Raw genomic sequence first — 15,597 nt, forward strand, 5'->3', positions numbered from 1 at the left:
AGATGGTCTGGTGGCACCTTGGTGACAGATTCACCAAAGCAGTCGACTACATGCGATCGATCTTGTGCTTGGTGACTTTTGGTGAATCATCCACCAAGAAGTCACCAAACAATAGAACATTTATATTTTATAGTCTGGTGACTTCATGGTCACAGATTCATAAAGTAGTGACCATATGCGATCGATCTTGTGCTTGGTGACTTTTGGTGAATCATCCACCAAGAAGTCACCAAACAATAGAAAATTCATTTTTGACAGTCTGGTAACTTCATGGTGACTTTTGGTGAATCATTCACCGAGACGTCAGCAAACAATAGGAAATTCATGTTTGACAGTCTGGCGACTTCATGGTGACTCAAACAATAGAAAATTCATGTTTGATAGTCTGGTGACTTCTTGGTGACATTTGGTGAATCATTCACCAAGAATTCACCACACAACAGAAAATTTATATTTGATGGTCTGATGACTTCTTGATGACTTTCGGTAAATCATTCATCAAGAATTCACCACACAACAGAAAATTTAAAGATGGTCTGGTGGCACCTTGATGACAAATTCACCAAAGCAGTCGACTACATGCGATCGATCTCGTGCTTGGTGACTTTTGGTGAATCATCCACCAAGAAGTCACCAAACAATAGAACATTCATATTTTATTGTCCGGTGACTCTATGGTCACAGATTCATAAAGTAGTGACCATATGTGATCGATTTTGTACTTAGTGACTTTTGGTGAATCAGTCGCCAATAAGTCACCAAACCATAGAAAATATATATTTGACAGTCTGGTGACTTCTTGGTTAGTCTTCTGTTGGCGAATCATTAACCAAATAGTCTCCAAACAATAGAAAATTTATATTGACAGTCTGTTGACTTCAAGCAGCGACCATATTATGTGATCGATTTCGTACTTGGAAACTTTTGCTGGATCCGTCACCAAGAAGTTACCAAACCATGGAAAATTTATATTTGATGGTCTGGTGGCTCCTTGATGACAATTGACAGATTTATCAAGCAGTGACGGTATGCGATCGATTTTGTACCTAATGAGTTTTGTGTCACCAAGAAGTCACCAGTTTTCAGAGTAAAATTATTCTCATGTTACCTATGTACTTACCTATCTGTGTTCTACAAACTTGAATTAAAAAAATCCCAAATCGTGTAATTTTCTTTAAAACCGCAAAAATTTAATTTTGCAATATCAGGTATAAGAAATCGTAGCGCTGCACGCTGCAAGTAATTCCTAATTCCACGAATGTTCCCTTCAAAATGTTTTTTTTTTTTTTTTTACCTGTACCTAAGGTATACTATTTACAGTTTGGTAGACTATATTGTTACCTAATAATGTAAGTTTTCCGGAATTGTTCACCATGGAGCTCATAAATTGTCAAATTACATCCGGATACTTTCGCCTAGCAATATTATTGTAAGAAAAAAAGAATCATACTTTTTTTTTTCCAAAAAAGAAAAGAGGTCGCTCATATGGTAAACGAAGATTTACACCATTTCCCAACATTGATCTTATTCTTTAAACGTTATAAATTTGCCAGAGAAAGCGTGCATATGATGGGTTTGCGTTTATACTGAAGAGAAAGGATAAAGCAGAAGGGAAAAAACTATAGGAAAAAAACTTCATCACATCGGAAAACAAAATGAAATAATTTTCTCGATGTTTAAACAAGATGTAGTTCACACAAGCACACTGGCGAGGGTAATTCGATAATACAACGCAGTCAACGTGTACACTCGATTTTTCGGACAATTTCTTTTCAAAAACTGTTTATCCGGGTCGATGCACATGTAATACAATTTTGCTCGAATAAGAAATATATATATTCGGGTGGTATTCGTTGTGTTGCAATGAAGTTTTCATCATACTCTAGTTTCTAGCTATGTAATGTTTCATAAAATTAGTTTAAAATGAGTGCACGACTTATTCAGTTGAAGTTTATTACCTATGGTACTTTATTAAATTAGGTTTAGGGACTTGGGTAGGTATAAATTGGAAAATTTATTTATAAAAATGTATAGGTGGAGTTGGGGAAAAATGAAAACAAGGGAGAAAATTACAAAGAAAACCTACCCGATTGTAAGCAGACGATGTTTTCCTTATTCAACAACAAAATTTTCTGCAAACACAGCTTTTGAATAAAATTTTTCCAAATACACCAGTTACCTATTATAATTTTACGACCACCTGAACGAATTCGTAAATAATCGATATTAAATTATACAAATATTAGCCGGCTTAACGACTCATAAACGAAATTACCATACACCGGAGGGTGAATTATATTTAATGAATGTTTCTGACGCTAAGAAATACATCGGCGGTTATTAATTTAATTAAAATTAAGTCGTAAATAATTCCGATCGATTAATTTTAAAAGCATTTCCGTTTTACTTAAGTTCGGTTCGGCATTTAAATCGTCTGATTTTTTCCCCTTCTCCTCTACTTTTGCCTGCCTCGTTTGTCCTCTCTCACACTAAATAATTACTCCAAAGGAATTATAGCCGAGCTTTTAATTGCTTTAAGAAATCCGAAATTTCGGTTTATGTAGCAAAATACGGTGGTCGTGATTTACGAGCGGTATTTAAGATAGATTTTCATTTCAAGTGGTGCACTGTGAGTGCTGAGAGCAATTTAGGTGCTATCGTTTACGAAAATTTCATTCATATTACACCAAAAGACAAAGTGATATCTATCTCGTATGTTTGCGTATTGTTTTTTTGACTGCAGAGGTGGAGAAGATATGCCAAATGTGCACATCTGTACACGAGCAAAACTTTATAATTTCTGGCGTGACATTCGTTTTCAAAAACCCTATGGTACGTTAGTATTTTTGGATTGTTGTGTTATTCGAACAAAAAATTTTAACAGTCGATGTTAAGGGTAACGTTTTTGAAATATTTGCAGTTTTTAGTTCAAATTTCCAGCAATTCTTCATCCTATCCCATCAAAACACATCACAAGGTCAAGTTACGCATTCTATGTTTCTTCAGTTGCATTAAATGTCTTGGAAAGCAGTGCACCGAGGCAGAAATTACCGTCATAAAATTAAATTTCAAATCCGTATTTAAAGTCTGGCCGAAAATCGCGAGAAAAAAGCCTCCCCGGTAGGTAATAATGTTGAAAGTGAAATTAAAGCTTGTTATTTCTTCTTTTGGGCCAGAGATAAAGTACGAAATGGTTGTTTAAGCAGTCCTTCTTCGGTGTAGTGAAAAAAAAAATGTTTTCTTTTTTACCTGCTACAATAATAAGAGGATTTTGTAAAATTTCAAATGGAAACAAAACAACCTGCCATGCGACGTAATATTTTATTTTAAGCAAATTATCTTCGCCCGGAAAGCCTACTACGACTTTTAAGCTGTTTTATTCATGAAGGATGAAGTAATTAACGTGGCCTACTTTTTTCCTTCTCTTCGGTTTGCCTTATTTTTATTCTCTCTCTCTCCTGTTCTTGTCTTCTGCATCTTTCCTTTCTTACTCTCTGATCCATTTTTTTTTCTTGAATGATAGATTATAAATGTCACTTTTTTGGAGCTTTCGTTTTCTTAAATAGTAGGTAGGTATTATTATTAATTAATCTGTGTTTAAAAAATCACCCACTAGGTACCTACCTGAGAATCATCTATTAATGTAAATTTTCCGCCAAAAAGGACCACAATATTGAGAGAGGGAAATGTTATAAATCACCCAAGACCCACCGCACACAGAGTCGTCCTTTCTTACCCTCTGGATCCATAATACACCGCTGCAATTTTATAAATTTTTAATGCAATATCAAGTACCCACATGCATATAAATAGAATTTTAGACTTTATAGCACCAACCTTCGAACACACGCGTATAATTTGCATTCAAATGAAATCACCATCCCTGATGATCCGGCAAAGACGTTAGGTAATAAAAACAAAGATGTTGCGGAATTAACGACGCGACAACCCGATGTGCAAGCGTGTCCGTAAAAATTGGACACAACAGTACACAAATCCAGTAAAACGGACATTTTGTGTCTGTTTTCAAAACAATACGCATTGTGTAGTGAAAACCAGACACTATGTGACTGTAAAACCGGTAAGACGTTCACAATGTGACCGCCTGCTGATGGAATGGTTGCCTATCTCAAATGTATGTTGAGTTGCACATCATTTTCGTTATCACAGTAAAATGAAATAGCTTTTAGGAGTCTGATATGTAGGTACATATTAGCCATTAGGTACAGATAACGCAAATTTCAAAGCTCCATCATATTTTTTGTGGGGGTTGTTTGAATGTTTGCAACTTCAATTTTTAAGTACTAGTGTCACCCATTTTTTACATTTTTTTCGGACTTGGTTAACAATTTAATTTAGGCTCTCCATTAAAAAGTTGATTACAAAAATTTGGAAAACATTATTTTTTGACTCGAAAAAAAAACTCCCAAAAATTTGATTCCCACAAACCCTTAATGATTTGTATTTTTTTATTATTATTCGTTTGGATATCTGCGTAGATATGCAATTATGTATCTATCATTTTTTTAAATGCGAAGCACTTTTGGAAAAAAAATGTACTTTACTCATTTTTCATAGATTACAAAATATACCTAGGCCTATTACTTACTTTGGGATAGAAAAATAATATTTATAGGTAGTGTTAGTATGAAAAGAAAGGAGGTACCTAGACCTACCTACAGTTTTGCTGGAAATGTTCCTCAAATAACACGATTTCTTATTTAAAAATTATTTCACCCATTTGAAAGTATCACACACTGCTTAACACACCTCAAAAAATTTGAAAAATTATTTCCTACAGATGCATATTTTTGAGGGATAAATTATTTCAAAATTGATCTAAAAAAATTATCTCCTTAAGGAGGCTCAATAGGCGAATATGCATAATTTAATACCTATTTCTAAACCTTCACTAGTGGTGTACTCCTGTAAATGAAGTTTTGAAACATCCCTTTATGCGGGGTAGGAGGAGACCATAAGCAACCAAACTAAACATCCAAGAGAAAGTAGAGAGGAAACCGGTTCTGTCACTATATGTATCCATATATAATCAAGGTACGTATGAGCAACTACCCTAAACAGTCTACAGTACAGGTTAGGTTTTAGGATGGAATTCGTCTTATTGTTATTGTTGGTAGTTCCACACAAAAGAATCTTTTTTTCTTTTGTTGGGCTATTGATTGTGAGAATTGCCTACACATTTGTAATAGGAGATATGCAAAAAACAGACACATTGTGTCTGAAAAACCGGAAAAAAACAGACACAAACAGCCACAAATCCGCGGACACAGCAGACACATTGTGTCGACGTTTTTGCACATTGGGAAGGAGTCGATGTCCCTCCAAATCGAAAGCAAAAATCAAATTTATTTTTTCAGTTCACGTCCATTCAAACAAACTGCAAACAGTAAAGGAAAAAAACATCTCGCTTATCGAATTTAAAAAGGGTTAGTTACTTTAATACCTTAAATGCGAATAGAACAACGAAATAGAAAAAAACGACCGTGCCTCGGTGAAAAGAACAAAGATCAAAAACATGAGCAATGAAATTAAACTGGACAGCTTTTAACAAAGAAGTACTAGCGAGAATTGCTTGATGATACGATAATTGAAGAGGAAAATAAGGAGACTGGAGCGAAATGTCAACGGTATTACTTCTTCTGGATTGTACTTTTCCCGAAAGAAAGAATGATACGACACGAAGACGATGACGAAGAAAAAAAAAAGAGAAAAGAACACCGATAAGTACACACTGCGTACGTAAAAGATGTCATGTTTTTCGTCGTCGACGTGTAGTTGTCTTATGTTTAATTCAAAACACCGGACGAGATCGTCGAGCAACAGCAAATGTTCAGAAAAAAAGAAACCTTAGTTTCATGGAATACCTACTTGACCCCATTCGAGGGCTTTTTCTTTAATTATATTCGTAGTGGATTTTGAATGGCGGTGGTGATCGTCGTTGCAAAGGAAACTCACAGGTAAAAAGTATATATATAGATATAAATAGGTACCCAGATCTATAGAGATCTTCTCAAAAATTCCTCATTTTTAAAAATTAATATAGATAGGTAAGTATTTTTGTACTTGGGCTATATCTACGCGATGCTTTCCAACTATAATTTTTTTCTCTAGGTCATTCTTCTCTGCTTTTTTGGTCCGTTAGCTTACCCTTTTAGGATTTTTCTCTGCATCTGCATACTTATTACATTTTCAAACCAATTGAATAATTTTTTCAAGGTTAAATAGGTACCTACATACCTAAATCTCTCCTCCACAAAATTTTAACTCCCACGCAACTCTAAAAAATCCTTCTATTCCAGAATGGTATAATCGAGCTCACTGATATAATATTCTAAATTTCAATTTCCAAGATTGGAGTGTGGGGGAAGGGGGAGGGGGTTTGAGGAAAAATGAAATGAAATTGAAAACTGCCAATCACATATCCAAAATATGTATTTTCTGAATATATGTATATATATATAGGCATCGCGGCAGGCTTATGAGCCAATTTTTCAAAATTTCAAAATTTTTAAAATTATTTTCAATTTCTGTTCTAATTAACTAATCAAAATTCTAATTGCACAGTCATTGAAATATATAATTTATCTGTATCAAGAAACAGAATAAAACATTTTTGGAGACAATTTTTTCAAAAAAATTTTAAAATTTTTTGAACTATATTGAATTTTGTGAAAATTGCTTGGTTGTCAAAAAGTCTGAACCACATCAAAATTTTTGGTATCAACAGTATTCCCATAGAGCAATAAAATGCAGAAAAATCATTAGTCAAATTTATCATCATGCATACCCAATTTCAACGGGGCTTTGGGTATGCCGACCAGTACTTCCTATTCTATAGGCCTCATGTTAGTACTACATCTAGCGAACATCTCTGAGAAACATTCGGTGCGCGCAGCTAACTTTGACAAAACTAGTTTGAAACAGGTGGCTCACTTGTTATGTAACTTTAGCCTTTACGAAGTGAGCCAGGCTGGTAAACCTACTGGTTCACTTCTTATGCAAGATTAACCCATACATGGGTTCATAAGTGTGCTGTCGTGAACATATATATACTCATCAAATTTTTGCTTTACAGCGAGGTCAACTTGGAGAAGATATGAAGCGTTAAAACAAATAAAAATCATCGATAAAAGTCAGAAAAATTGTTTACCAGCCAATTAAGGTCATTGATCCGTATGCCTAGACTCTCGAGGTCACTGACCCGACTGTCTAGCTTCCCAAAGTCATCTGTTTGCCGGTCTGACCTCTTAAGGTCATTGATTCGTCAGTATGGCTTTGCAAGGTCGTTTGTCTGTCTGTATGTGGCATCTTAAGGTCATTGACCCCGCTGGCTGACCCCATTAAGGTCACTGACCTATCTGTATGTACGCTCTTTGCGGTCGTCTGTCTGCTTGTCTGGCCTCTCGAGGTTGTGTGATGTGTCTGTGTGGATGTCTGCAATCTTCTATCCATCTGTCTGTCCTCTTAAGGTCATTGACCCGTGTGCCTGAATTCTCAAGCTCATTGGCGTACTTTTTCAAAGGTCGTCTGTCTACTTGTCTAGCCTTTTTTTTCAGCTTATTTTTCGCTCCCCCCCCCCATATTACGAGTATTATGCAGTAAATACTTATATTTGGAGGAGATCAAATGCGTAGGTAAAATAGTGTGTTAGGTGTTAAAATGTATGTTTTTGACCATGTATAGAACACCTTTTTGAATTCATTTTGATTTCATCTCATGAAGCAAATTCCTCCTCTTCCATTCACCATAACAAAAAAGTATCCCAACCCCAAAGAACATGAAAAAACACATCACTAAGTCAAATTTTAGTACCTACATACCTACCTAACTTTTTTTTTTTGATTTTTGGTAACTAAAAGAAAATTAAAGCCTTGATTTTCATGGAAAAATCCAAATTTGATGAGATCCAGGGTTTGAGACCTGAAAAGCTGCAGGAGATTGAAATAAACATTTTTTTGGTTTAAAATTGTTTGGATTTGATTCAAATTTAGATTCGATTTGGAATTGATTTGAATTTGATTTGGCGTTTCAAATCAGTTGATGTTGGCTTTAAAACCATTTTAGAGCTGTCGTCGGCAGATTTATATATTTTTCAGTGTTGAAAAGATGCTGAATTTCGTTTTCGGATAAGTAAGTATTTTTTGAAATATTTCATTTATTTTTGATCCAATTTCTCCTTCTTTTATTTTAAAATCCCTCCCTCTCCAGCCTTATCACTTTTGGTAATTTGAATAATGCGCGAACTTGAGGTCACGGTTTCCCTCACAAATTAAACCACACAGCCAAATTTGAGAAAATTCCTTCAATATGGTTAGGGGAAGGGAGGGAAAAAATCAGGACGCATACTCATAAACAGAAATCACATTTTTTGCTATTTTTGAAGTTTTCAAATGTGATTTAGTAACCACCTCTCTCTCCCCTCTCTTTGAAATATTTTAATGGTGGCTGTTTTCTGAGACTTGAAAAATCCAAAAATCCACTGAAGGCTCCAGCAAGTATGTTCTTAAAATCCAAATATTATGTACTAAGTACTTACAAATATGTACATTTTTGGACACTCAATTTTCCACTACCTGTTGATCAAAAGATTTTGACTATTAATTGCCAAAACTTTCTTTCAAATTTCAACTAAATTTATATAAACATTTGCAATTTGTTAATTTTAAAGATTAATTCTCCACCATCTTAACTCGATACTTTTACACTTAACTTGCAGGCTACGTTATTTTTTCATAAATTCTGATGTGAAATTTTCTGTCTAAATTCACCTGCGTCAAAACAATTCAACTCGAGAGAGTGCCCTTGAACGATATCCAACTCGACGATCATATTAAATACTGATGGTATTAAATTTTCTTACCTATTTTGAAGCAGATAAATATGCGAATTTGGTGTTACAATATTGCCACTACAAGAGAAAGATGCGAGTACCACGTCGTAAATACATCGACACGATGATACGATACGTCATCGTCGACTCGTTGTCGTCATATTGCGACTAAAAAGCGGAAACGTGAGAGAGAAAAGAGGTGAGCGTTGAAAATAAATTCAAAAACCTAAACCGCACATACACGTTGAGTGAGCTGACGTCGAGGCAATACAAAGAGAATCAAATTAACGCCAAAAACGCTCCGTATCTTCTGCATCTCGGATGGAATAGAATTTGCAATTTTAATTTATACGGCGTCGAGTTGCGCGCCCGAAAAATATATTAGATAGGTAGTAGTAGGGTATGTAGGTACAGTACAGATAGAGTGATGACAATTCTACAGTCTACTCGAATTTTATATAGTCTGCTGTAGAATTTAGATATACTTACACTGCAATCCGGATTCCGGAGTCAGAAGAGGCGAGTTATTTAGATTGCGTATAAAATGACGAGATAGCCCCGTAAGACGTAATTAGCTCGGTGCTCGGGTCGGATGTAAATTTATTCTGTATGCTACGACAGCCTAAGGTGTTTTGAAATAAAGTGCAAAAAGGCTTCTTAATACGGTGTGACGTACTATAACGTGGTCATGAAATAACGCGTCTTCGGGGGTACTTTATACTCGGTATACAGCACATATACGAGTAGATAGAGATGCTTACCTACTTGTGTATAACTTGCAACCTATACCCATTACATATAAACGCTATTATATTGTCTTGTATAATTTACGGATTTGAAGGCTCGAAAACCGGGCCCATGTGTTTGCATTCACATCGGCATTAGTTAAAATAGAACGCCTTTCGAAATTTTCACTCGGATTGTATTGCAAATGGTCGGTCGGATTTTGCAAAATGGAAAACTTTTTACCAAAATCAGTCTGCATGATGGTTTGATTTTTTTCGTTAGTTCATTTCATGGTTTAGTATACTTACAGTTGTTACAGTTTCTGATACGTGAACACTATTTTTATTGAAAGATGATCTGTTGTCAATGTTCCATAAGCAACGAACTTACAGAAATCATTTTTCAAAAAAAATTTTCTGGGATTGATCGATGAAAATATGTGCATTAATAGAGATTCACAATCTTGTGCCAGCAGGTACCCTACAACCCGAATGTTCAAATTGTGCAAATAAATTTGGCATAGGTTTTTATTTTTAATTTTTAATAAATCGAAGTCACCTACCAACTCGTGCAAGCTTATGCTCGTGTTTTGTTCGATGCAATTTTCACTTTATTTTATGGAGCTACGTACTAATCAATTTATCAGGCATAATTTCACATTTTTTACAGCTGTATGTCGGGATTTCTAAGCGGAATGAATGTTGAAAATGTACGTAATACGCGGCTGGTTGTTTTCAAAAACGAAAAATTATGTCGATAGCATTACTCATTGTTCAATTCGACAACTACACACAATTTATCATAGATCTGGCGAGGCTGGATTTTGCTGCCACGACTTTATGCTTTTTGAACAGCAAAGTTTAAAAAATTTCCAACCGGGGCATTCCACGCCAATTCGACCAAGAAGTACTTAGTAAGGGGATCGGCGATTATTTTTGAAATTTTTCCTGTGGAAATTTTTTTGAAGGGATGACCAATGGCGCAAATCGCAGCCCTCTAGCCCTTGTTGAAGACTGCTAGGGGGTATCAAAGTTTTCAATGAACTTGAAATATCATCCATTTCAGCAGTGGATTACTCGATAACCGCGATACCTATCAAAATGGAATTTTTTCCAATAGTTAAAGGTTTTGAAAGGCCTTTTGGTGATATCATAAAAATCAGTGTTGCCACTTTTTTTCGTACGAAAAATTAGCTCGAAAAGTTTCAAACCGTAGTCGACTGTCAGAAATTCTGAAAAAAATGCCTATATTATGGACAACTTTTCATACTGAACAACATATTGAAAAATTGGGATGGTGTTATCTCGTAAAATAGATTTTAAAAAATTGAACGTTTGCGAAAAAATGCGATTTTTTGATTTAAAACATGAAAAAAAGTTTTGATTGGTGAAGTTGATCCATTTAACCCCTATTTTCACGTATCCGCTGAAAAAGTTTAAACCCCCCTTTCACTCGATCAAATGAACTCATCACAAAAAATTATCAAAATTCGAAAAAATTTAAAAAAATGAACGAATTTTAATTTTTTTGCTATGAGTGTGATTTTTATCAACTTTTTCGTGAAATACGTCAGAAGAGGTCAAAATAAGGCAACTGAATAAATTTAAACTTTTTTTGATGTTTGGAATGGAGAATTTTTTCGAATTTTGTTTTTTTTTGTGGTGAATTTATTTTATCGAGAGAAGGGATTTTTTCAGTTTTTTCAACGGATACGTAAAAATATGGGTCAAATGATTCAACTTCACCAGTCAAAACTTTTTTTCACGTTGTAAATCAGAAAATCGTATTTTTTTGCAAACTTTCAATTTCTTTAAATCGACCTAAAAAAGTACGTAATAATATTCTGGATTTTGATGAAAATTAGTGGGGAAGTTTACTTTGAATGGGAATCTACCGAGAAAAACGTTGAGCTCCCAGCTGTTCAGTAGACTGAGCCAGGGGTCCTCAAAATTTTCATAAGTTCCTGGGTAACTATTTTTTTTTCGATTTTTTAAAATTGGCAAAAATGATCCAAAAATTTACATTACTACGTTCCATGATATTTCCCCAGTTTTAGAATTGATTTCTTTTCATATTTTGGCATAATTAATGGAACATATTTGCCAAGAAAAGATTTTCAAAATACAAATTTATCCAAAAATAAGCGATTTGCAAACCATTTTTTTTGGCGATCTATTCTAACCTACGTACATATTAGGTCACGTGTCAGGTATCAGATTCCAGGTTGGGATCGCTTGAGTTAATATTTAATACACAAATTTTCAGAGTCAGCGAAAAAATATGAATTCTTACCACAAAGAGAATGAAGTTATTTACTATTGCTCTTCTCGAGCTGTTGACTTTGAAAAATTTTGGTATGCATTTGAAGCATGTGTTTCCAAAACGCACTAAGTCCATTTTCAACGATTCTGAGGTTGCAAGGCCATCTAGCATAAAGTTGCGGCCCAAAATGGCTGATTTTTTGATATGTTGTGCCCAGAGGTCTTGGCTACAACATATCAAAAAATCAGCCAATTTGGGCCATTTCTACATTTCCAAATTGTACTATGTACCATGAATTTCTTATCAATATTTTTTTGGACTTAGTGCGTTTTGGAAACACATGCTTCATTTGTTCAAATTCAGGTCTTTTATATTCTCCAATAAATATTTTTAAATTATTCAATGCGATCCCAACAGCACATACCTACCCAACTACAAGTATGTTCATTTTCTAATAAAATATTAATTCTAATTTCATAGAAAATACGTTAATTAGATAATTACAATGGGGCTACCATCATCGGTTCCGCGTATCCTTATCCCTCGTGTACCGTAAATCGAAATTCATCGTTGACCCTAAAGCAGCGTTATTTCCCCCTCCGTTATGCAACACGTGTTTCTCAAGGCAGTTTGCAGCGAGTTCGCGTTACATATCGACCATATATTAATAAATGATTGATGATGAAGCGCATAATAAGAAATTTTTCATTCACGTTCATATTCGTGTAACACCAGCAGCAGCCAAGCCAAACCATAATGCAAATAGGGTAGTTACATTTTGTTCTCTGTAAACAGGGCTGATCATGTTTGCCCTTTTTGGATGTCCCTTCATCACAGAGAAGAATTCTTGTATAGGTCTAGCTAGACCTATGTGAGTATAGTCTGTAAGATCTGATCGACGTATACCTTCGACAAAACATCCCTTATGTTTTCTATGGCACGTGTTCAACTCGAGGTACACGAGTTACCCATTTTAAATGTTTTAAAAAAATTCTATATCACCCTGGGCTTGCCAGAATTGATTTTTTTCTTCAATGTAGGATGAGTAAGGCGGTTTTACTTTTTATATAAGTATATTTTTAGTTACTTACTTACCTACCTAGACGTTGAAGCATAAAAAACTAGGGAATATGCCTATGTACCTAGCTACCATAAAATAATAAAGTAGCTTCCTGAAGTTATAAGCTAACTACGATCAGTAAGTACGTTAAAGGCATAAGTAGCTTATACTACGTTTTGTCATCAATAAATCGTCCGGTATGAAAAGAGGTTTGCTGAATTTGTTTTGTATATACTTCAGCTACCATAACGATGTTCGTAAAACATGAGGGTTGTATGCGGTTTACCCATAAATGTGATCGGAATTCGTCGTATGCTGTGTGACGCTACTGGCTTCTTTCTTCTCGCCTCTTTTTTGTACCTACTACCTACCAATGCGAATATAATGTTGTGATTCCGAGGATTATAGTTTGACAGCTGGGTTAAACGATGAGCTTTTGGAAAAGTAATGGGTCTTCAGAATGTAGCAGAATTTTTATAAATAAGTACACAATTCTTTTGTAACCTTATGCATGAACAAGTTGTTGGTCAAGTTTTGAAAGCTTGATAGACCATTCGAGGGTAGACGCGACGAATCTATTGAAGCAACATTACAATTAACCTGCTGTCAGACAGGGTATGCAAATTCTTACACCGATGTTGGTGTTAGCCGTTGCAGTGATTTTTTTGGGGCGACAAGTCGAGCAACTGTGGAGTGGGGTTCCGCTCCTTTCTACACTGGGTATGTGTTCAATTTTATAAAAAAAAGACGTTCAAAATTCAAAACATGTATTTCAAAAAAAGTTCGAATTTGAAAACAAATCTTGAAAATTTGAAAAATAATTATTTGAATAAAATGTTTGATTGTTCAAAATTCAAAAAAAAATATTCAAAATAAAAAAAAACATTCATTATTCAAAAATGTTTAGTTTTTTTTTAAATTTGAAAATTTTTAAAAATGTTTAAAACTTTAAGAAAATGTTCAAATTTTAAAAAATACCTAGGTACTTATGTTAAAAGTTGTAGAAAATCCGGAAAATTTATTTAAGAACGTTTACAAATTTCAAAACAGTTCAAATCATAAAAAAATTGAACAAAATACCCACCAAAAAAAAAGGTTGAAATTCAAAAAAGTTGTACCTATATTTCATAAATTGTTTCAATTTTTAAAAATGTTCAAAATGCAAAAAAAAAAACAGTTGAATTTTCGAAAAAAATGAATAAAAAAATAATGAAAATTTCAATGAAAATTACAAAACTTGTATTAGATAGTACGTTTGAAAAAATATTCACATCACTTTAAATCTTGGACGCTATGTAAAGATACATTTATCTAGCTAGTAAAAATCAAACTTCCATCGTATAGAAAAAATGTACCTTTATTATTTTCTCCTGATGATGCGACAATTTTTTTTTTAGGATAAGAGCCAATTACTTAGGTATATGGTACTGGAACTGTGTATTTAATAGATAGAGATGGGTAAACTTGAAATGCGAAAATTGGGAGGGAATTAAGTAGGTAGGCAATTTTCTTCCAGAACCTTTTTTTGGCCCATTTTTATCTCGAGAGAATTTTTTTAAATCGATTTGGTTAGTGATTTATATTTTTTTGATACAGTCGATGGAAGGAAAGTTAATACGATCATGTCAATTATCAGTAGATACATGCTTACCTACTTTATTCCGAAAAGCTAGAAAAGTGATACCATGGCTCAGTTACCTAATGTTTTTTTCCACGTCTTTTTGCCATTGCTTTATAACGACGACGAATACGTTGGATTCTACGTAAGCGCGGTCCTTTTGGGGCATGATGACGAGCTCGCCTGCCTTTCTTTTTACGAAGTTTAACCGCCGCTTTATGACGACGATCGCGAGCTTTGCGACGATCATTTGGACGCCGTGTGCTTAGTGGTGACTGCGGTAACGGTGGCGGTGGAGGTTGATTGACTGCTCCTGATTCTGATTGAATATCTGAGGCAGATTCAGCCAACTCCTGAATAAATATATATAACGATAGTGAGTGCTGATCGAGTGACATGCTTGTAGGTAATTTTGTTTTATAAGTAGGTAGAGGTACAACAGCTTACACTTACTTCTGCTTTCCCTTCAACTGTCTTACTACCTTCATTATGTGTGGTTGATACATCTGAAGTCGGATCTGTTTTGTTGGAAAGTAAAAATAAATAAATAAATACTTAGGTACTTCACTAAAATTAAATTAAATTAAAAATTAAACGTATTTAGATTCAGGAGGAAAACTAAAATACTAAAGTACCTAATAAATCAGTCACAAAAACACCTGCTCATGATAATTTTTTATTAGTAATCTATTCTATCAGCCTATTTTCATTAAAATCACAAAAACTTCAACGTGATCAGAGGCACACTGTGTAAGTAAAAAATTTGAATATGAAACTTACTCTCATCCGAGCATTGACCATGAATTAAAAATAAAAAAAGAAACAATACGTGTATTAACAATCGCATTTTTACTAAACATCGGCCATGATGATAATGCTTATGAATGAAATAGCTTCCGAAAGCACTCAGTTTCTGATAAAATTTTCAATAAGGTATATATCAGTATCTTTTAATATTTTGATATCAAAAATTCCTAGATAAGTATTAGGACGCTACACGAGAAGCAAAAAGTGCACCTTTTAAACATATGTATATAGTACCTACTCGTAGATAATCTCTTCTTCATAGATCAGGTGGAT

General features: G+C 34.3%; 2 protein-coding genes across 2 annotated transcripts in view; one reads left to right on the forward strand and one right to left on the reverse strand.

Annotated features, from left to right (window-relative positions):
* LOC135849053 (discoidin domain-containing receptor 2-like) overlaps positions 1–15,597 on the forward strand; it is a 285,224-nt gene that overhangs the window by 76,326 nt on the left and 193,301 nt on the right. The gene's annotated exons all lie outside the window — the stretch shown is intronic.
* Positions 14,239–15,452, reverse strand: LOC135847934 (uncharacterized). Its single transcript, XM_065367676.1, has 3 exons — positions 15,298–15,452; positions 14,971–15,035; positions 14,239–14,870 (listed from the first exon to the last, which is right to left on the reverse strand). Exons 1-3 carry the CDS (start codon positions 15,362–15,364, stop codon positions 14,598–14,600), a joined length of 405 nt encoding a protein of 134 aa, XP_065223748.1. The 5' UTR covers positions 15,365–15,452; the 3' UTR covers positions 14,239–14,597.

Source organism: Planococcus citri, chromosome 5 (assembly GCF_950023065.1).
Source record: "Planococcus citri chromosome 5, ihPlaCitr1.1, whole genome shotgun sequence".
NCBI classification, from domain to species: domain Eukaryota; kingdom Metazoa; phylum Arthropoda; class Insecta; order Hemiptera; family Pseudococcidae; genus Planococcus; species Planococcus citri.